This window comes from Salvelinus fontinalis, chromosome 10 (genome assembly GCF_029448725.1).
Source record: "Salvelinus fontinalis isolate EN_2023a chromosome 10, ASM2944872v1, whole genome shotgun sequence".
NCBI classification, from domain to species: Eukaryota; Metazoa; Chordata; class Actinopteri; order Salmoniformes; family Salmonidae; genus Salvelinus; species Salvelinus fontinalis.
In genome coordinates this window covers 7240655-7264493 of record NC_074674.1, presented here as the reverse complement: position 1 = coordinate 7264493, position 23839 = coordinate 7240655, and the positions used below count along the sequence as shown (strand labels likewise).

Below are 23839 nucleotides of genomic sequence, written 5' to 3'. Positions count from 1 at the left end.
TCCCTCACCGTTGTAAAACATATTTTGGAAGCTTTAGAAATGCATGTATTAATGTCTACATTCATTTTTGCCACGTTTGTTCCATTACAGACACTTTAATGCATACTTTTAAATTATATTATGTGAGCTAAACATACAAAATAAAAAATATTAACATTTTCCTTAATATATAATTTCTGAAGATTACTAATGTTACTGTCCCCACTACAACAACAAAAAAATACTTCAATACATGACATTTTGTCCTTACCGTAGAATTCGTGATTTGCCAATACCGTAAAATTCCATTCATTCCTATGGTGGACTGCTCCTGTCATTATGGCCAACAGGTGGCTTCAGATCCTCTCAATGGCTAATATATAGAATTTGCAATTCAGGGTTTACATACATCATTCCTGTAAACACTTCAAGTTGCACACTAAAGATTTCAAAATAAAACACATTGATAAAAAATAATGGGAATAATTATTTATTTTTCTATAAATATTGTTACATATCTGGAGGAGAAGAGACAATATATCTAGTCTAGGCATTCATGGTTATATACAGTACCAGTCAAAAGTTTGGACACACTTACTCACTCATTTATTTATTTTTACTATTTTCTACATTGTAGAGTAATAGTGAAGACATCAGAACTGTGAAATTACACATATGGAATCATGTAGTTATCAAAAAAGTGTTAAACAAAACAACATATATTTTATATTTGAGATTCTTCAAAGTAGCCACCATTTTTAAATGTATTTATTTCACCTTTATTTAACCAGGTAGGCTAGTTGAGAACAAGTTCTCATTTGCAACTACAACCTTTGCCTTGATGACAGGTTTGCACACTCTTGGCATTCTCTCAACCAGCTTCATGAGGTAGTCACCTGGATCACATTTCAATTAACAGGTGTGCCTTGTCAAAATTTATGGAATTTCTTTCCTTCTTAATGCGTTTGAGCCAATCAGTTGTGTTGTGACAAGTTAGCGGTGGTATACATAAAATAGCCCTATTTGGTAAAATACCAAGCTCAAATAAGCAAAGAGAAATGACAGTACATCATTACTTTAAGATATGAAGGTCAGTCAATGTGGAAAATTTCAAGAACTTTGAAAGTTTCTTCCAAGTGCAGTCACAAGAACCATTAAGTGCTATGATGAAACTGTCTCTCATGAGGACCACCACAGGAAAGGAAGAGCCAGAGTTGACTCTGCAGAGGATAAGTTCATTAGAGTTAATTGCACCCAAAATTGCAGCCCAAATAAATACTTCACAGTACACAGTACTTCAATACTTCAAGTAACAGACACATCTCAACATCAACTGCTCAGAGGAGACTGCGTAAATCAGGCCTTCATGGTCGAATTGCTACTAAAGGACATTACTAAGAAGAGACTTGCTTGGGCCAATAAACACAAGCAATGGACATTAGACCGGTGGAAATCTGTCCTTTGGTCTGTTGAGTCCAAATTTGAGATTTTTGGTTACAACTCTTTGTAAGACACAGAGTGGATAAATGGATGTTCTCCACTTGTGTGGTTCCCACCATGAAGCATGGAGGAGGAGGTGTGATGGTGCTTTGCTGGTGACACTGTCAGTGATTTATTTAGAATTCAAGGCACACTTAACCAGCATGGCTACCACAGCATTCTGCAGCGATACGCCATCCCATCTGGTTGGCGCTTAGTGGGACTATCATTTGTTTTTCAACAGGACAATAACCCAAAACACACCTCCAGGCTATGTAAGGAATATTTGACCAAGAAGGAGAGTGATGGAGTGCTACATCAGATGACCTGGCCTCCACAATCACCCAACCTCAACCCAATTGAGATGGTTTGGGATGAGTTGGACCGCAGAGTGAAGGAAAAGCAGCCAACAAGTGCTCAGCATATGTGGGAACTCCTTCAAGACTGTTGGAAAAACATTCCAGCTGGTTGTGAGAATGTCAAGAGTGTGCAAAGCTGTCATCAAGGCAAAGGGTGGCTACTTTGAAGAATCTAAAATATATTTTGATTTGTTTAACACTTTTTTGGTTACTACATGATTCCATATGTGTTACTTCATAGTTTTGATGTCTTCACTAGTACTCTACAATGTAGAAAATAGTTAAATATAGAAAAACTTTGGAATGAATAGGTGTCCCCAAACTTTTGACTGGTACTGTATTTATATAGATGAAATCAAATCAAGAGAATATTGGTCTTCTTTCAGCTAGCAGTATATGATCTGGAAACCATCACACACACAAACATACACAAACAGGATAAAAAATAATTGTATTTAAAAAAAATTTTTAAGTAATATACATAGTCAAAGATTAGGGGATAGATTCTGGCCTATTCAAAACTAGACAAGTAAGACTAATAATCAGAGATAAAATACAATAAATATCTACAATTTTAAACATATATCGCAATGTACATGTACACGCGTTTGGTCTAAAATAGTTTGCATATGATAAGGGCTTTATACAGTAACAGCCTCAAAGTACTCATATATTTTCCCGTTGTAAAGAGGACATCAAACGAGAAATTGTCCATATAGCCAACAGTCCTTTGCTTGTTTTCTCTTTGGCTCAAACAAATACAGAGGAATAGAGAGTTGGAATACATAATTGTCAAAGCATATTATCTCTCTACCTTCTGTAATGTTAAGATTCAACTGTTCCTTCACTGTTTAAAAAGGTATAGTAGGCATCATGCAAATTAAATGATGTGCGAGCTATTACAAACAAACACCAAGACACTTTAGTCCTTGTCAGTCTACGTATTGCACAACTGTAAACATTTCGAGACTAAATGTAAACAATAGGCTCTGACATTGTTCCTTTGCTTCAGTGCCGAGCAGTAAACAGAATAGAATAGAATATAGATGTCCCTTCCTTATGTATATATATAAAAATAAAAAATATAAAAATTCACAAGGCACTTATTGAGTAAACGTCATTGAATTTAACTCACTGATAGAACTCCAACACACAACTTTAGTCATGACGACTCTTCAGAGTTTAACGTCTACCATAAATACCAGGGTTGGGGTCAATTCAAATTGAAGTCAGTAAATTCAGGATTTTACTTGAAAATCCCAACATTTCTAAATAGGTTTTTCTTTTAAGTTGATTGAAGTCATTGAAAATACATTTTCTCAATAATTTTATTGGAATTTCAGTTTACTTCCTAAATGGACTATCTTCAATTCAAATTGACCCAAACCCTGATAAACACCCAGTTAAAATGACACATTCCAGTACCTGCCAACACACACAGTACAGAGAAAGACACGCCTGACTGCACTATGGTATTTTGAGTGGTTTGAAACTAGTAGTTACTCCACTGTCACAGACTTGGCTAGGTTCCTGGGGCAGTCCACCTGAGAAGACGGAAAGAAAATCAACATTAGTGTTAAGGTCTCGCACACGCACAGAGCACGCAGACAGAGCACGCACACAGAGCATGCACACAGAGCACGTACACAGAGCACGCACACAGCTTTATAAAAACACCCTCATACACAACACATACTATGACTGCTGTCGGCTAAAACAGAGGACCATTGGGGCCTGGTGACTTACATCGTATCCTCGGAGCACAGCCAAGTGGAAGGACATGAGCTGGAGAGGAATAACACTGAGGACGCCCTGAAGGCAGTCCACTGTCTGTGGCAACTCAATGGTCTTGTAAGCATTCTTAGTGATCTCAGGGTCGTCCTGGCAACACAGGATAATGGGCCGCCCCTGACAGGAAGGGGGAAAACTGCATCAATAATGATATAATCATTAATCTATTCTGTCCATTGTGATATTCCCTCAGGTGAATTATTTTTGAATAGCAGGGGGTACAAAAGCTACTGAATGGCAAAGTCAGAGAGAGGGAGAGAGTCCCGCCCTCTCTGTGTGTGTGTGTGTGTGTGTGTGTGTGTGTGTGTGTGTGTGTGTGTGTGTGTGTGTGTGTGTGTGTGTGTGTGTTTGTGTGTGTGTGTTTGTGTGTGTGTGTGTGTCTCACCTGGCGTGCAGTGACCTGCTGCAGAGCGTTGTGACACTTGGTGTAGCAGGCGTCTTTCATGATGATCATAATGACAGGCATGTGTTTGTCGATGAGAGCCAGGGGACCGTGCTTCAGCTCTCCAGCCAGGATGCCCTCTGAGTGCATGTACGTGATCTCTTTGATTTTCTGTAACAGCAAAATAATAAAATGAAAGTCGATAAGCCATCTGGTCCTCCTGAGAGTTATTTGACATTTTTAATTTAACTAGGCAAGTCAGTTAAGAACAAATTCTTATTTACAACAACGGCCTACACCAGCTAAACCCGGACAACGCTAGGCCAATTGTGCACAGCCCTATAGGACTCCTAATCACAGCCGGTTGTGATACAGCCTGGATGCAGTGCCTTAGACCACTGCGCCACTCGGGAGCTCTTTACCCCGAGGCTCTCCTGTTCTTGGACAGCTTAACGTTCTCTATTTTTTTACCCCCTTTTTCGATCTCGTCTCATCACTGCAATTCCCCAACGGGCTCGGGAGAGGCGAAGGTCGAGTCGTGCTTCCTCATAAACATGACCCGCCAAGCCTCGCTCCTTAACACCCGTTCGCTTAACCCGGAAGCCAGCTGCACCAATGTGTCGGGGGAAACAGAGTTCAACTGACGACCAAAGTCAGCCTGCAGGCGCCCAACCCACCACAAGGATCCACTAGACCACATGGGAGGGTAGCTCTCCAGGAACAGGGTTGGAGTTAAAACCTACAGGAGGGTAGATCTCCAGGAACAGGGTTGGAGTTAAAACCTACAGGAGGGTAGATCTCCAGGAACAGGGTTGGAGTGAAAATCCACAGGAGGATAGATCTCCAGGAACAGGGTTGGAGTTAAAACCTACAGGAGGGTAGATCTCCAGGAACAGGGTTGGAGTGAAAATCCACAGGAGGATAGATCTCCAGGAACAGGGTTGGAGTTAAAACCTACAGGAGGGCATCTCTCCAGGAACAGGGTCGGAGTTAAAAACCTATAGGAGGGTAGATCTCCAGGAACAGGGTTGGAGTTAAAACCTACAGGAGGATAGCTCTCCAGGAACAGGGTTGGAGTTAAAACCTACAGGAGGGTAGCTCTCCAGGAACAGGGTTGGAGTTAAAACCTACAGGAGGGTAGCTCTCCAGGAACAGGGTTGGAGTTAAAACCTACAGGAGGATAGATCTCCAGGAACAGGGTTGGAGTTAAAACCTACAGGAGGGTAGCTCTCCAGGAACAGGGTCGGAGTTAAAAACCTACAGGAGGGTAGCTCTCCAGGAACAGGGTCGGAGTTAAAAACCTACAGGAGGGTATCTCCAGGAACAGGGTTGGAGTTAAAACCTACAGGAGGATAGATCTCCAGGAACAGGGTTGGAGTTAAAACCTACAGGAGGGTAGCTCTCCAGGAACAGGGTCGGAGTTAAAAACCTACAGGAGGGTAGACTTCCAGGAACAGGGTTGGAGTTAAAACCTACAGGAGGATAGATCTTCAGGAACAGGGTTGGAGTTAAAACCTACAGGAGGGCATCTCTCCAGGAACAGGGTCGGAGTTAAAAACCTATAGGAGGGTAGATCTCCAGGAACAGGGTTGGAGTTAAAACCTACAGGAGGATAGATCTCCAGGAACAGGGTTGGAGTTAAAACCTACAGGAGGATAGCTCTCCAGGAACAGGGTTGGAGTTAAAACCTACAGGAGGGTAGCTCTCCAGGAACAGGGTCGGAGTTAAAAACCTACAGGAGGGTAGACTTCCAGGAACAGGGTTGGAGTTAAAACCTACAGGAGGATAGATCTTCAGGAACAGGGTTGGAGTTAAAACCTACAGGAGGATAGATCTTCAGGAACAGGGTTGGAGTTAAAACCTACAGGAGGGCATCTCTCCAGGAACAGGGTCGGAGTTAAAAACCTATAGGAGGGTAGATCTCCAGGAACAGGGTTGGAGTTAAAACCTACAGGAGGATAGATCTCCAGGAACAGGGTTGGAGTTAAAACCTACAGGAGGATAGCTCTCCAGGAACAGGGTTGGAGTTAAAACCTACAGGAGGGTAGATTTCCAGGAACAGGGTCGGAGAGCCCTGCATGAAGAGTAGTTTCAGTGCTCACCAGTGCCCCCTCCATACAGGTGGCGTAGTTGTATCCACGGCCCATAACCAGCAGGGACCTCTGCTGGTACAGCTCGCTTGCAATGTTTTTGATCTGATCGTCCAGGGTCAGAACCTCCTTAATCAACCCTGAGGAGAGGAACACCATACACATTCTGCATTAGCTCACAAGGACGTCACAGTGAGGGAATGCATTGGAGGTAGACAGATAAGGAGTGTAAAATGACAGGGGTGGCTAGAGGTTATAGATAAGGAGTTGACAGGGGCTATGAGAGGGGTGGAGGTTATAAGGGGGGTGTAACGAGAGGCACAGAGAGTCAGGCTGACCTGGCAGCATCCTCAATCCGTTGATGATCTCCAGTCTCCTCTTCTGCATTGAGATTCTGTCCTCACTCATCATCAAACCAAACATGGTGAGGGCCACAAACTGGCTGGTGTACGCCTGGAGAAAGTATGGGGCACTGTGAGCAGTCATGCACAAACACTAGTCTACGAGGCACTCGCATAAACACAGTACACCATCTCCTCCAAACCTCAATCTATGTACACATGTGAATCATGATATCAATATAGTCGCCGTGCTCAGTACAACACCACTGAGCTCACATTAACTGAGGCTTCCCTGTGAACAGACAGCAGTGTGGTGGTGCTAGTGTACCTTGGTGCTGGCCACGCCGATTTCAGGGCCAGCGTTGATGTGAATGCCACAGTCTGTCTCCCTGGAGATGGAGCTGCCCACTGTGTTGGTGACGCCCACCGTCAGAGCTCCACGGCCCTGACAGTAACGCAGCGTCATCAGGGTGTCTGCTGTCTCACCTGGAAGGAGGTGGAGTCATAGCGTCTTGTGAAACAAAGCACAATCGATCGCAGCTAGCACCATATCTGACCAGATAATGTGCAGTCTCACGTACCAGACTGGCTGATGAAGAAGCAGACGTCATCTCTAAAGACGGGAGTGATGCGGTCCAGGAAATCAGAGGCCAGTTCCACCATCACAGGCAGTTCAGTCAACTCCTCCAGAATCTGTCTGGTCTGGAGGCATCAAGGAAGGGTTTCATTTATCCGTGCTGGGTATCATCAATCACTCTATTTTTCCTCTATCAACAACCGACTGTTCAGCCTGGAGTCTGGACTATTTGAGTCCTTTGTCTTAATATAAGCCATTTAGCAGATGCTCTTATCCAAAACGACCCACAGTGAAGTGTGCGTACATTTTTTATGTGCGGGTGGTCTCAGGAATCGAAGCCACAATCCTGACATTGCAAGTGCCATGCTCTACCAAATAAAATACACATTTTATTTGTCACATGCTTCGTAAAACAACAGGTGTAGACTAACAGTGAAATGCTTACATACAGGATGTTCCCAACAATGCAGAGAAAAATAGTAACACACGGAATAAATACACAAATGAGTAACGATAACTTGGCTATATACAGTGGGGCAAAAAAGTATTTAGTCAGCCACCAATTGTGCAAGTTCTCCCACTTAAAAAGATGAGAGAGGCCTGTAATTTTCATCATAGGTACACTTCAACTATGACAGACAAAATGAGGGGGAAAAATCCAGAAAATCACATTGTAGGATTTTTAATGAATTTATTTGCAAATTATGGTGGAAAATAAGTATTTGGTCACCTACAAACAAGCAAGATTTCTGTCTCTCACAGACCTGTAACTTCTTCTTTAAGAGGCTCCTCTGTCCTCCACTCGTTACCTGTATTAATGGCACCTGTTTGAACTTGTTATCAGTATAAAAGACACCTGTCCACAACCTCAAACAGTCACACTCCAAACTCCACTATGGCCAAGACCAAAGAGCTGTCAAAGGACACCAGAAACAAAATTGTAGACCTGCACCAGGCTGGGAAGACTGAATCTGCAATAGGTAAGCAGCTTGGTTTGAAGAAATCAACTGTGGGAGCAATTATTAGGAAATGGAAGACATACAAGACCACTGATAATCTCCCTCGATCTGGGGCTCCACGCAAGATCTCACCCCGTGGGGTCAAAATGATCACAAGAACGGTGAGCAAAAATCCCAGAACCACACGGGGGGACCTAGTGAATGACCTGCAGAGAGCTGGGACCAAAGTAACAAAGCCTACCATCAGTAACACACTACGCCACCAGGGACTCAAATCCTGCAGTGCCAGATGTGTCCCCCTGATTAAGCCAGTACATGTCCAGGCCCGTCTGAAGTTTGCTAGAGAGCATTTGGATGATCCAGAAGAAGATTGAGAGAATGTCATATGGTCAGATGAAACCAAAATAGAACTTTTTGGTAAAAACTCAACTCGTCGTGTTTGGAGGACAAAGAATGCTGAGTTGCATCCAAAGAACACCATACCTACTGTGAAGCATGGGGGTGGAAACATCATGCTTTGGGGCTGTTTTTCTGCAAAGGGACCAGGACGACTGATCCGTGTAAAGGAAAGAATGAATGGGGCCATGTTTCGTGAGATTTTGAGTGAAAACCTCCTTCCATTAGCAAGGGCATTGAAGATGAAACGTGGCTGGGTCTTTCAGCATGACAATGATCCCAAACACACCGCTCGGGCAACTAAGGAGTGGCTTCATAAGAAGCATTTCAAGGTCCTGGAGTGGCCTAGCCAGTCTCCAGATCTCAACCCCATAGAAAATCTTTGGAGGGAGTAGAAAGTCCGTGTTGCCCAGCAACAGCCCCAAAACATCACTGCTCTAGAGGAGATCTGCATGGAGGAATGGGCCAAAATACCAGCAACAGTGTGAAAACCTTGTGAAGACTTAGAGAAAACGTTTGACCTCTGTCATTGCCAACAAAGGGTATATAACAAAGTATGGAGATAAATAAGTATTTGCTCAATAACAAAAGTTTTCCACCATAATTTGCAAATAAATTCATTAAAAATCCTACAATGTGATTTTCTGGATTTATTTTTCTCATTTTGTCTGTCATAGTTGAAGTGTACCTATGATGAAAATTACAGGCCTGTCTTATCTTTTTAAGTGGGAGAACTTGCACAATTGGTGGCTGACTAAATACTTTTTTGCCCCACTGTACATGGGTACCAGGTAAATGAGGTAGATACTTTTGTGTATATATAGTGTATGTGGACACTCCTTCAAATTAGTAGATTTGGCTATTTCAGCCACACCCATTGCTGACCGACGTATAAATCGAGCACACATCCATGCAATCTCCATAGACAAACATTGGCAGTAGAATGGTCTTAATGAAGAGCTCAGTGACTTTCAAAGTGGCACCGTCATAGGACGCCACCTATTGAACAAGTCAGTTCGTCAAATTTCTGCCCTGCTAAAACTGCCCCGGTCAACTGTAAGTGCTGTTATTGTGAAGTGGAAACGTCTAGGAGCAACAATGGCTCAGCTGCCAAGTGGTAGGCCACACAAGCTCACAGAACGGGACCGCCGAGTGCTGAAGCACGTACCGCATAAAAATCGTCTGTCCTCGGTTGCAACACTCACTACCGAGTTCCAAACTGACTCTGGAAGCAATGTCAACACTGGAACAGTTCATCTGGAGCGTCATGAAATGGGTTTCAATGGCCGAGCAGCCGCACACGGTAAAACTTCAATCTAAACGCTGAGTCTCAAATAGCCTCCTGTCCCTTTTAATAGTCGGGCAACGGCTTGATTTGTTACATTCAATAATGACTTGAAGAAATTATGGCAATCATACGTTTTTAAATCGCCAGTAACAAACTGCTAGCCATTGGCTGCTAAGAGCTGTGAACAGCTAGCTAACTGGCAAGCACAAAAACAGTCAACAACTTTGGGAGTGCAGACCCCCCAGAAATTGTCCGATCACCCTCTAGTAGTGAAAGTAAGAACTGCCTATTTGATGGCTCGTTGAAGGTCGTAGCGAGAATTCTTATATGCATCCGGACTAGTGTCCCGCTCCAACTGAGCAATACAGGACCACGACCCATACAGGATCTTTCTCGTTACACCCACACAAGTGTCACTTAGTGAATCTCCTACTCAGTCTACAGCAAAATGTCCATCAATCGCCCCCCCTGCCCCGTTTAGCACTCACCGCCACTCCAGCATGGAAACTGGTCCCACAGCCAATCAGGATGAGGCGTCTGCAGCGTCTGATCTCCTTCAGATGGTCTTTCAGCCCCCCCAGGACCACTGGTGATCAAAAGCACATCTCTGATACAAAACAAGACGCCTTTCTGATCTTCAGCTACGGATCTATTTCTAAAGTTATCTGTTTGGGGTACTGTGTGTGCCATACCTAGCCTGGGTACCAGTCTGTTGAGTTATCATTCTACTCCTACGCCACTCGTCGTCATGTTTAGCATCACTCGGAGTACATTGAGGGGATTTCAGACTATGCCATACCTGTGTTGGTGTCAAAACAGATTCTTCCTCTCATGGTGTTGAAGACAGACTCTGGCTGCTCAAAAATCTCCTTCTGCATGAAGGCTTTGAAGTTCCCTGTGAGTCAACATCCAAATCAAATCAAAGTTTATTGGTCACATACACATGGTTGGCAGATGTTAATGCAAGTGTAGCGAAATGCTCGTGCTTCTAACTTTTAGAATGTGTAATATTGTTCTAATTCTAGACAATCCGTTACATAGTTGAAATATTCCCCATGTCATGTTAACGGGCCACTAAAATGGCTGCCATAGAATGTTGTAGTGTCATGTCAATGCATCAGAAACCTTCCAACTCTCAAAAAGTTCCAACTCTCTAAATACAGGGCTCTTGTTATCAGTGTGTGACTGTGTGTTGTGATGACCCCTGACCTTTCATGATCTGCTGCAGCTCCATCTGTAGGGTCTGGATGGCCCGGTTAGGGTCCTCCCCGGCACAGCGGCTCATACGGTGCAGGGACAGCTTGCCCTCGGCCACCGCTGCTATGTCATCATCCCGCAGGTAGATCACCTTGTTGGTGTGTTCAATGATGGCACTAGGGGTGAAGCAGGAAGGACAGAGATATGTATTTATTTTTAATTTCTTTCCATAAGAGCGTGTAAGGAACATGGCAGTAATATACAGTACATGAATAAGTACATGTAATGACAGTTGACGGCCAGTAGATAGGAGTGTAGAACACAATCAGTATTGAACTGGAGGAGCTACATGAATTACATCTGGGGTTAGTTATCCAGTTGAGGGGAGATTCATGTTCTCGTGGCTCTCACCTGGCATCAGAAGCAAAGTAGAACTCCACTGCCTTCCTGTCACTGACTGAGTGCAAGGCTACGGTGCTGTCCACCCTGTTTCTGAAGTTCCTCTGCTGGATGCCTTCTATAAAGTGACCTGGAAAGTAGACAAGGTCATGCAGACAGAACATAATAGAACAGAATGTATTTTTCCAGAAGGAACTTCAGTTGTATAACATAACTCATTACTAAACCTTCTGAAACGTAATTGACACTAAACATTAAAGACAGATATTATTTAGGCTCACCCAAAAAGGTGAAAGGGTGTTCTTAACATTTTGTCTTTGGTAAGTTTCCCTTTTCAGTTCCTTAATATTACACTTAATTTCAAATCAGTCATGTTTATTTTCAGCTAAATGAAAACATATGTATCAAAAGTATGGTTCCGAGCACAAGAAAGTTGAGAGCTAAAGTTGACATAAATTCATAAAAATGTCAAGCTAAGTGCTCTGCTTGATGACAAACAACACTTTACCTATACAGACGAGATTGCACAAGCAACTTCGGTCACAAATCCCAACCTACAACTCCACGTGCTCATTACAGCTACAGTACACAACAGGGGTATTACAAATTATAAAGGAGAATACTTAAAAACACCAGGACTAAAGGTATCAGTTTGCCGCCATCAAGAGTTGTCTGCCAACAGCTGGCCTAGTTTCCAGAGGCACCCAGAGAGAGAAGGTAATGAGGGACTCACCAGTACTGTTGTACTGAATAGGAATCTGTTCCATAGACAGCTCATACTTGCTCCTCACGCCAATCAGCAGAGGACTTCCTCTCCTAAGGCAGGATGACAGTGACAGAGTACGTTAGAGACTGAGGCTGGAATGACACAGGGTGAGAGAGGATGACAGTGACAGAGGCCATTAGAGAGGCTGAGGCTGGAATGAGAGGGTGACAGAGGACGATAGTGACAGAGTCCGTTAGAGAGGCTGAGGCTGGAATGAGACAGAATGAGAGAGGATGACAGTGACAGAGGCCATTAGAGGCTAAGGCTGGAATGAGAGAGTGAGAGAGTTTGACAGTGACAGAGACCATTAGAGAGGCTGAGGCTGGAATGAGAGAGTGAGAGAGGATGATAGTGACAGAGTCCGTTAGAGAGGCTGAGGCTGGAATGAGACAGAATGAGAGAGGATGACAGTGACAGAGGCCGTTAGAATCTGGAATGAAAAAGTGAGAGTTGACAGTGACAGAGTCCGTTAGAGGCTGAGGCTGAAATTAGAGAGTGAGAGAGGATGACAGTGACAGAGGCCGTTAGAGGCTGAGGCTGGAAGGAGAGCGTGAGAAAGGATGACAGTGACAGAGATCCGTTAGTGGCTGAAGCTGGAATGAGAGAGAGGCTGAGGCTGGAATGAGAGAGTGAGCCAATGTGAGAAACTGGTATGAACTAGACCTACATTTGTTGGGCCAAATCAAACCGCTGTCTGAGACACGCTCTCTTAGAATAGACAAAGGCAGTCATAACACACCCTCCACTTTCTCCCACACAGAGTAGACCACATCCGTTCACTCAGCTATAAAGACAGGCCAACAGCATCCCACACACCACAAACATCACTCAATTTGGTCTTGTACAGTCTTGTTATGTTCATTATAATACCCTGAAATCTTTATGGTTAGACCAGTGGCGTGGGCCTGCAAAAATTCTGATGCTTAAAGTTAGAGAGGGACCAGCTTTAGTGATTTTTGCAATTCATTCCAGTCATTGGCAGCAGAGAACTGGAAGGAAAAGCGGACAATATCAGGCAACAATACCATGAAGGAGGGCATTGTTGAATGGAGGGGATGAGGAACTACAAACACTTGTAGAATGACTTAATTGTAACCATTCTTTCCCCTGGAAAGCAACTCTGACAAGAGACAGTAAACTACACTCAGTGGATAAGAGCCCTCTCTGGAAAAGCTCCACGCTGGTCCCTAGCCCATTGAGCTCTCTCATTTGAAAACTGAGAGGGGAGGAGAAATCTTAACTAACATAAAACACACACAACCACTAGTTTGCACAGACACAGACAGCCAGACACACAGTGAACAGTGTTGCTTACTGTGCATAATGTGCCACTTTTACAGGTATACAGTTAACATTATGCTGATAAAAAGGATGACAAAACGTATACGTTTCTTACATAACCATCATGCCTTGTTCATACCTGGCTTTACTGTTTCACCAGAACATTGCATCATAGTGGGCATGTGGTGACAGAACTCTGAAACAGGATCAGATTCCCGGAATCAGGGGCTTCCACTTAAACTTCCACGGAACTTTGTGCTTAGTGAGAGTTCTACAGGATATTATGCAACCCTTGAGATCATCAACAGGTTTAGAGGTTGGGCAGGGGGTCAAATCTATAATGGAAGGTAAAGTGTTCTGGTAGGCTGGGCGAACGTGTGAGATAGAAGTGATGGGGCCGAGTAGAGAAATGTCAGAGGGATCATACTGACCTGGTGGCTATAGCTTCCCCCGGGAAGTGGATGCTTTTGAAAACAAGAGCAAAAGCTCCTTCCTTGGAGAGAAGAGACAAAAGGAGGACAGCAAGTTAGCGGTGTCAGAAATGGCATCCTGTAGACCTCAGTGAATTCACATCCAATATGATCTCATTTAGGCCAGGATGATATTGATACAATGAGTCATCAACAACAGTCAGATGCACTATAATGTTTAAACTTCATAGCCTGCACTCATGTCTGACATCAGTCCCTAGACAGGCTAAACCCAATAGACATCAGTCAAAGGAAAGCGATAGAGGACAAAAAGATAGGAAACTATGGCAAATCAGCTGAACCCTTTATCCCCTGCCTAAACCCCAGCCCAGCCACTATGTTCCCTCCTCCCTCTATCCCCTGCCTAAACCCCAGCCCAGCCACTATGTTCCCTCCTCCCTCTATCCCCTGCCTAAACCCCAGCCCAGCCACTATGCTCCCTCCTCCATCCCTCCTCCCTCTATCCCCTGACTAAACCCCAGCCCAGGGGCCCAGTAAGGTGAGGAGATGGGGTATGCTGTGAGATAGATGGGGTATGCTGGAAGGCAGGGTGATAGATGGGGTACGCTGGGAGGCAGAGAAACTAAGCTCCACACACTCAGGCTGTAGGAGGAATAAGAGGCCTCTCTGTGGAAGCTCCCTAGCCCTGAGCTCTCTCATTGGCCAAACTGAGAGGGGAGGAGAAATGTAAAACAAATAAACACACACACACACACACACACACACACACACACACACACACACACACACACAGCTTATGATTCAGTCTGTTTTCAATTATGCCAAGAGCTAATCTCTTTGTTCAACTTTCCCCTTCTTTTATTGAAGCTACAGAGTGAGGTCTTCGTTTTCTTCTGGGGTAGTTGGGTGGGGTGGGCTGATATACAGGATATTAGGTCATCTTTCAGAGCCACTTCTAAAACCAGACTCAACCAGATCCCAGCACACTGAACACAGCAGGACTTTTAGACCCTAAAAACCTTTTCCTTTCAGGTTGTGGAGGGCATTAGGTTAGCTGCTACATACGGACAACTGCTGCTGTTGATTATGCGTTGAGGTTAAAGGGAACCAGTAAAACAAGCCAGACGGGGGGGGGGGGGGGGGGGGGGGGGGCATTGCAACACACAACCCCAGCTGACATATCCTAAATGAATTCAGTTTGTTTGTCACAACATAATCAACTACCCTACCACATGCAGACAGGACTGTTAATTGTGTGTGGTCATATACTGAGATGTTCCCAGAAGAACCCACACCCCTCCATGACGCTTACCAGCTGCTGGATGACGCGCTCCACCAGGGTGGAGAAGGACACATAATCGCTCTCGCTGTTGTCAAAGACATATTTAATCAGCTTGGGGATGACCTCGGTGTCCGTCTCCGACTCAAACTTGTACCCCTTGGATTTCTGACGGCAGTATACAAATAAAACACTGCTGTTAGTTACAGACACGACAACCTTCAAAACAGACCTTTCTCTCAACAAAAATAAGAGATGTAGCCTAACTGTCAGTCTCAGTTATTAGCTCAGTCTGGCTAATTAAATAGCAATGCAGACCCTGACATACTGCATCCATGAATGGCAAAGACAAGACAATTCAATTCAAGGGGATTTATTGGCATGGGAAACATGTTAACATTGCCAAAGCAAGTGAAGTAGATAATAAACAACTGACAATCTGTACAGGAATCTACGGTCTGACCCATCAACAACAACAGAAATAGTCCCATAGAAAGGGCTTGGTAACTCTGACCCTGGTAATTTCACTGGTAAACTAATGGGTACACTCGCAATGGCTGCCAGTCCACCCATTATGCCACCATTGACTTGAATGGGGAGGCCAGTTCTATCGATTCCATTTCTACGTCAACACCTTTAAACATCCACGCTACAAAAATAGAATACTGTAATGTCCTTTCATTAAATAACATTTGCTAAAGTCTACAAACAAACCCCACATATATGATCTCTATTGGGCCTACTGACCAACGGCCTACGGGTCTGTGTGGTCTTCACACTTGTAAAACTACACTTCTTCTGGTTTATGACGTCTGTACAGAGCTGTATACCCGTGCACAAAGGTCTAGTAGCAATAATGTGTTCAAGGTGTGTAAATAAATGTCCAGATTGGAATGCCTTGTGTGTTCTCACAACTTACCAGGTATTTCCTGAGCTCCTTGTAGTTAGTGATGATGCCATTGTGGATCACAACAAATTCTAAGGTGAAGAACAGAGATCACATGTCAAATATTTTGGCATTCACAGAATGCCTATTCCTCTGTGACAGCGTAACATTATCTTGTGTCAAACATGGGTTAATAGCTACAGTGTAATTACTGTAAGTAAATATCTACTCTGCTCTAATTAGTCTTTCAAACAATCAATCCATTTTATTTCATAAACCTTTTTACGTCAGCACTTGTCACAAAGTGCTTTACAGATACCCAGGCTAAAACCTCAAAGAGCAAGCAATGTACATGCAGAAGCACAAACGTGCTTGTATTTAAGGTCACAGTCTCTCTTGTTTTATGTCCTAGGCCAGGGTTCCAGTCTCTCTTGTTTTATGTCCTAGGCCAGGGTTCCAGTCTCTCTTGTTTTATGTCCTAGGCCAGGGTTCCAGTCTCTCTTGTTTTATGTCCTAGGCCAGGGTTCCAGTCTCTCTTGTTTTATGACCTAGGCCAGGGTTCCACAGTCTCTCTTGTTTTATGTCCTAGGCCAGGGTTCCACAACTGGCAGCCCACAGGTCGTTTTATCTGGCCAATAGTTTTCTGAGCCAATATATTATTATTATTATTATTATTATTTCACCATTATTGGTCCAGGAAATCAGCTCCAAGTGATTTTAATTTTGGAAATCTAAGTATTCCCACCCATTAGAGAGAGACACGTGATCCTATACAAATGTAAGCAAGGATTCAAATTATTATGTTTAAGCTTATTGCGGTCAATGTGCGGTCTACAAATGATTATGTTCTGGCCACCCGACAATCCACTCAAAAAAAAAACTACAAATAAAAAAAATTGGTCCGTGACTGAATCTAGTTGATGATCCCTGTCATAGGAGAAGATCCTGGTTTCTCTATGATTTACTATCATGATGGAGATACTCTCTAAGGTGAACTCAAGCACAACTGCATAGGCCTCAGGAGAAAGCTCAGGCAGGCTAGGACACCAGGCAATACATCAGACAGCATGGAGTTAAGCCATCTCATTATCTATCAAAAATGACCCCTGACCCCTTTCTCTTTAAAGTTTTCATCTGCTTTCCGGTGTTTCTCTTCCTTAAGGAAAGCAGGGCCCATTAAATGAAGGCAACAACAGGGGTCAGTTAACGACCTCTAAATGGTAAACCAGATTTATGTTTTTAAGATGCTCTTTTAGGGGCTGCAATGTAAAGCAAATGGGGACACATTATATTGTACCCCGGTTCTGTTATATTGAGTGAATGACTGCATTATAGTGTGTTTACAAACCGCTTAATACTGTACTAACATTGCTTCAGTAATTCTCACCATCTAATGTGGGATCCTACAGTACGAGTGTCTTCTTACCGTTATTCTTGTCGGAGCGTTGTGGATGGCAGTTGACAGCGGTGGGCTCTCCATGTGTCGCCCAGCGGGTGTGAGCAATGCCAAAGTGTGTGTCCAGCTCAATGTCCAGGTCAATGGAGTCGTTCTCTGATCACACAATCAACAATCAGACTAAAACATCAATATGTAAAAGCACTGATCGTTCATTCTCAACAGGACAGAACATAGCTTAATGTAGGAGAGCAGCGAGGGAGAGTAGAGAGTTCAGCTTAATGTAGGAGAGTAGCGAGGGAGAGTAGAGAGTTCAGCTTAATGTAGGAGAGCAGCGAGGGAGAGTAGAGAGTTCAGCTTAATGTAGGAGAGCAGCGAGGGAGAGTAGAGAGTTCAGCTTAATGTAGGAGAGTAGCGAGGGAGAGTAGAGAGTTCAGCTTAATGTAGGAGAGTAGCGAGGGAGAGTAGAAAGTTCCGCTTAATGTAGGAGAATAGCGAGGGAGAGTAGAGAGTTCAGCTTAATGTAGGAGAGTAGCGAGGGAGATTAGAGAGTTCAGCTTAATGTAGGAGAATAGCGAGGGAGAGTAGAGAGTTCAGCTTGATGTAGGAGAGTAGCGAGGGAGAGTAGAGAGTTCAGCTTGATGTAGGAGAGTAGCGAGGGAGAGTAGAGAGTTCAGCTTAATGTAGGAGAATAGCGAGGGAGAGTAGAGAGTTCAGCTTAATGTAGGAGAGTAGCGAGGGAGAGTAGAGAGTTCAGCTTAATGTAGGAGAATAGCGAGGGAGAGTAGAGAGTTCAGCTTAATGTAGGAGAATAGCGAGGGAGAGTAGAGAGTTCAGCTTAATGTAGGAGAATAGCGAGGGAGAGTAGAGTTCAGCTTAATGTAGGAGAATAGCGAGGGAGAGTAGAGAGTTCAGCTTAATGTAGGAGAATAGCGAGGGAGAGTAGAGTTCAGCTTAATTTAAGAGAGTGACGAGGGAGAGTAGAGTTCAGCTTAATGTAGGAGAGGAGGGAGGGAGAGTAGAGTTCAGCTTAATGTAGGAGAATAGCGAGGGAGAGTAGAGAGTTCAGCTTAATGTAGGAGAGCAGCGAGGGAGAGTAGAGAGTTCAGCTTAATGTAGGAGAGCAGCGAGGGAGAGTAGAGAGTTCAGCTTAATGTAGGAGAATAGCGAGGGAGAGTAGAGTTCAGCTTAATGTAGGAGAGTAGCGAGGGAGAGTAGAGAGTTCAGCTTAATGTAGGAGAATAGCGAGGGAGAGTAGAGTTCAGCTTAATGTAGGAGAGTAGCGAGGGAGAGTAGAGAGTTCAGCTTAATGTAGGAGAGCAGCGAGGGAGAGTAGAGAGTTCAGCTTAATGCTTAATGTAGGAGAGTAGAGTCCAGCTTAATGTAGGAGAGTAGTGAGGGAGAGTAGAGAGTTCAGCTTAATGTAGGAGAATAGCGAGGGAGAGTAGAGTTCAGCTTAATGTAGGAGAGTAGCGAGGGAGAGTAGAGAGTTCAGCTTAATGTAGGAGAGCAGCGAGGGAGAGTAGAGAGTTCAGCTTAATGCTTAATGTAGGAGAGTAGAGTCCAGCTTAATGTAGGAGAGCAGCGAGGGAGAGTAGAGAGTTCAGCTTAATGTAGGAGAGTAGCGAGGGAGAGTAGAGAGTTCAGCCTACTGTAGAGCTCCTCATCCAGAGCCTTGACCTTCCCCCTCTTCTTGATCAGGCAAATGTTGACGTTGTCACCATTGTCATTTTTCCTGGGGCCATCCACTCCGACACCTGAAAGCCAAACGCAGAAAAAACCTTAATCTATTACAACCATAATCTCTTGTGGATGGCAATGTTGTAATATAGACCACATAGTGAGTGTCTCAGCCTTGTCTCTGTCAGATACATTTTTACTTGGTCTTGACTCAGTCTCAAACAATGAGAACTCATAATTTCTTCTCGAGACCAGCTGAGCAAAGAAATTATAATAATTATCAGCTTCAATTCATTCAGCTCATAAAACCACTTCGACGGGCCAAATATCCACACTCCCTCATGACCCATTCATAACTTATTGCCTATTGAAACCTGGGCTTCCTACTTCACTAGTAACATTAATGTCCTTCACTTTGATTGAAAAATATCTTCTAACTTTGTCGCGCTTGTCAGAATTTCGCTTTAGGTGGTCTTGAACACAACACTGGTGGACAGACTATGTAAACATGAGCATCTCATCAAATTACACAAGAATTTAGTTCTGGGTTAACTGAGATTATTACAACCCTGAACCATAGTGTCCTGTTGGACTTTATCAAGAGGCTATATGGAGACAAGATATCTTCCTTGGCCTCAAGGAGACTGTCTCTCGTCTATGATTGTGATCAAATAAGACCTAAGACCACAACATTATGGGGTTTTTACCTGCAGAGTCATATCCCCTGTACTCAAGTCTCTGCAGTCCCTTTACCAGCGTGTCAAAGATCTCCTTCCTTGTCCGTGGCACTCTGTAGTTCAGGTAGGCAAAAATTCCTGCAAGAAATAAAAGGTACAAGTTGTTTTATTTTTCAACAAGAACAAAAGTGTTATATTCAAGAAATAACAAACTGACATGATTCACAGCGGCCAGTATCCCACATTACATGTCTTAGACTCTGTCACGACTTCCGCCGAAGTCGGCTCCTCTCCTTGTTCGGTGGGCATTCGGCGATAGACATCACCGGCGTTCTAGCCAACGCCGATCAATTTTTCGTCTTTCCATTTGTTTTGTCTTGTTCCATACACACCTGGCTTTCAATCCCTAATCATACTGAATGTATTTAGTCCTCTGTTCCCCTACTTGTCTTTGTGTGTAATTGTTTATTGTTAGATGATGTTTAGTTCTGGCGCTATACTTTATTATTGTTTACGTGTTATTTTGGGACGTTGATTTTTCATGTATGTCATTTGTGGAACGGAATTAAAGTGTGCCTATTTATTTCACTCTGCTCTCCTGCACCTGACTTCGCCTCCCTTATACACACCTAACAGACTCAGTCCATTATATTATACATGGGGTTGCATCTTTGCTACATTGAATGAGTTGGTAGGAAGAGTCAGTGGGCTGGATCTACAGTGAGCTCCAAAAATATTGGGACAGTGACACATTTTGTGTTGTTTTGGCTCTGTACTCCAGCACTTTGGATGATTTGAAACGATACAATGACTATGAGGTTAAAGTGCAGACTGCTTTAATTTGAGGGTATTTTCATCCATATCGGGTGAACCGTTTTGTTTTGGTTGTTTCAGATTAATTTCTTGCCTAATAGAAATTAATGGTAAATAATGTATTGTGTCATTTGGAGTCACTTTTATTGTGAATAAGAATATAATGTTTCTAAACACTTCTAAAGGAATGTGGATGCTACCATGATTATGAATAATCATGAATAAATTGTGAATAATGATGAGTGAGAAAGTTAGACACACAAATATAACCCCCCCCCCCCCAAAACTTTTATTGTAATGGTGAGAGGTTAGCATGTCTTAGGGGTATGATATTTGTGCATCTAAATTTCTCACTTATCATTATTCACCATTCATTCAGGATTATCTGTAATCATGGTAGCATCCACATTACTTACCATTAATTTCTATTGGGCACAAAATAATCTGAAAACACAACCAAAACAAACAACAACTGTATCCAACAAGTTTGTAGAGTCAAGCTTGATGTAATCATTATGTGCAAGGAATATGTGCCCGAATACTAATCTTTTGGCTACTTTCATACACATACAGTGTAAGTGAATTTGTCCCAATACTTTTGGTCCCTTAAAATGGGAGGACTATTTACAGAAAGTGTTGTAATTTCTAAACGATTCACCCGACATGGATGATTATACCCTCATATTAATGCTGACAGTCTGCACTTTAACCTCATCGTCATTGTATCATTTCAAATCCAAAGTGCTGGAGTACAGAGCCAAAACAACACACAAATGTGTCAGTGTCCCAATACCTTTGGAGCTCACTGTATTTCCAACGCCTGGAGCAGTATGACAGCAGCTGTTTCATCCGTGATAATTAGCTCCTTTCAGAGACCCAGGTCTAACAGCTATATGCAAAGCTCTGTGTTTAACAGAGCAGTCCAGATGTGGTCTGTCGAGTTTTACATACGGGATGCCAAACTGTATTGCCTAACTTTCAATAGCCAAACATTAGTGAATTATCTATTTTTTTTTGTTGTTGTAATGTTGAGGTTAGTAATGTAAAGGTTTGTAATGTTAGTCAAGTTTAGTATGACACAAAACTACATAGGTCAGTAAAGCAAATGCGTGCAGAAACTTACACAAATATCAATGAATATGCATTTTAATGGCAGTACAATTATAAAGATCTATTATATACATTATGAGGTCCTGGGCGTAACTGTTAATGTGACCACGGTCTGTATCCTGAGGAGAATGTTGATACTCTCTTACGTCAGAATTGATCATTAAAAAAAATACTTTTCATAGCAGGTTAGGAGAACTTACGCAGGAGGTTTGGATAATTAACATAGCAGGTTATAAGATACAGGTTAAGTTTAGGAAAAGAGTTAGAGTTAGCTAAAATACAAAAAAAAAAATACTTTAGACGTCAATTTGACATGAACTGTATCCCATTCGCGAGCTAGCCAGCTGTGCTAGTTACTGCTATTTGCTACGAAGTTATCTAGCTAATAATCATAATAGTCACGAAATAGTACATATTTAACTTACCACACATGGTCCAACAGAATACCGTAGTCTTTCAAGTGATAACTGTCTTGGAAGTTGTGGAAGATATTCAGAGATGTCGGGCTCCAACTTTTAAAGTGAATGCGTGTAGGAACCCAGTACCCCGCCCCCTGTTTCCTTGACAACTTGTTTGGGGGATCATTGTACCCTCTAAGCCGCTGTGAAATATATTTTCCATAAACAAAAATATTGTATTTTCAGCTGTTTGAATCTGGTGTACAAAACCAAAAGTAATAGACACAAAAACTTAATAACTGGAGGCATAGAAATAGCACACATAGAACATATCTACCGTTTCTTAGACGTGCTTTCAATTAGAATGATAGATCTATAACTAACAATTCTATGTGAATTTGGGTCGACTAACAAATTACATATTGCCACTTTAACCTTTATTTTGACAGGGAGTCATGCTGAGACCAAGCTCTCTTTTACACATGAGCCTTGTAATTACAAAAATATACACAACAAATACAAATACACAACGCAAAACAGAAATACAAAACACGATCATAGGAAACAAACTCATTTATCAGTAATAAGGTCTGAATTGCCCTACAGGCACCAAAACATCAAATTGGACATATTTATGGACTATCTGGAGTGTAAACATGTTTGACCATTAACATTCCTATTTTCCCTAAATACCTAACCCTTAACCTAACCCTAACCCCGAAAACCCCAAACCTTAAAATAGGATTTGAACAAATTCAGGACCTGAAAAAAGTCCTGACTTCAAAAAAGCTATTGTTTTCCTACATTTTCACTACATTCGGTTGAAATGTGAGGACATTGGGGTCCTGATAATGTAGGAAAACAAGTACACACACACACACATTGGTTTTACTATCCTTGTGGGGACCGAAAAATGTATTCCCATTCAAAATCTTATTTTCCCTAACCCATAACCCTTAACCTAACCCTAATCTTAGCCCCTAACACTAACCCTGAAACTAAATCTAACCCATAACGAAATGTTCCTTGTTTTATTATCCTTGTGAGTACTTCTGGTCCCCACAAGAATAGTAAAACCAAACCACACACACATGATACAGGATACTTTTCCTAATGGCCAGATCTGGAGTGTCATAATTTCACCAAAGAGTGTATTCTGATCAAGGTAAAGTACACCTCAAGAGAATATATGTGATATTAGACAAATGATGGGATGATGGGAGTGTCAGAGTTTAAGACATCAAAGCACAACAATAATGCAATATGTATCTTTTGTTTCTTACTCATTTACTCAGACAAAATGATACGTAGCTTTCAAAGATGGACCATTTGTTTTTAATGGCTATATTCCCTATGGCAGACATTATTCTAATGGTTTTAAATGTTTCATGTGTTTCATGGTAATGCATAGTCGTCCGTGTGTTCAATAACATTTTAATGTGGTCCAGGAGGATATAGCATAGAGTTGTCATTGTCTGATTTTACACAAAGCTCCCCACCCTAGTCCAGTGTAGACCAGGGGACAACCCCGTCATCAGTAGTCATGCAGAAGAGCACCTCTGCCTCTTGTGGACACGTCTGTGTGGGATGGTGCGGCCAGCTAAAAGAACGGATGCTGTGTCTGTGAGTAGAACCTGTATATGTGTTCATCTGGATGTGTCAATGTGTTGTTGAGTGTGTTGTTGAATGTGTTGGTGAGTGTGTTGGTGAGTGTGTTGGTGAGTGTGTTGTGTGAGTGTGTTGTTGAGTGTGTTGGTGAGTGTGTTGTTGAGTGTATTGGTGAGTGTGTTGTGTGAGTGTGTTGGTGAGCGTGTTGGTGAGTGTGTTGTGTGAGTGTGTTGAGTGTGTTGAGTGAGTGTGTTGGTGAGTGTGTTGAGTGAGTGTG

At 42.8% G+C, this 23839-nt stretch overlaps 1 protein-coding gene across 1 annotated transcript; it reads right to left on the bottom strand.

Annotated features, from left to right (window-relative positions):
• Positions 1-453: 453 nt before the first annotated feature.
• Positions 454-22098, bottom strand: LOC129863534 (glutamine--fructose-6-phosphate aminotransferase [isomerizing] 2-like). Its single transcript, XM_055935584.1, has 19 exons — positions 21982-22098; positions 19664-19771; positions 18929-19033; positions 17307-17432; positions 15914-15972; positions 15028-15162; positions 13716-13777; positions 11971-12053; positions 11250-11367; positions 10851-11014; positions 10441-10536; positions 10130-10227; positions 7003-7123; positions 6750-6907; positions 6419-6533; positions 6093-6220; positions 3994-4161; positions 3564-3725; positions 454-3361 (listed from the first exon to the last, which is right to left on the bottom strand). The coding sequence occupies exons 1-19, from the start codon at positions 21986-21988 to the stop codon at positions 3317-3319; spliced, it is 2058 nt and encodes a 685-aa protein (XP_055791559.1). The 5' UTR covers positions 21989-22098; the 3' UTR covers positions 454-3316.
• Positions 22099-23839: the final 1741 nt, after the last annotated feature.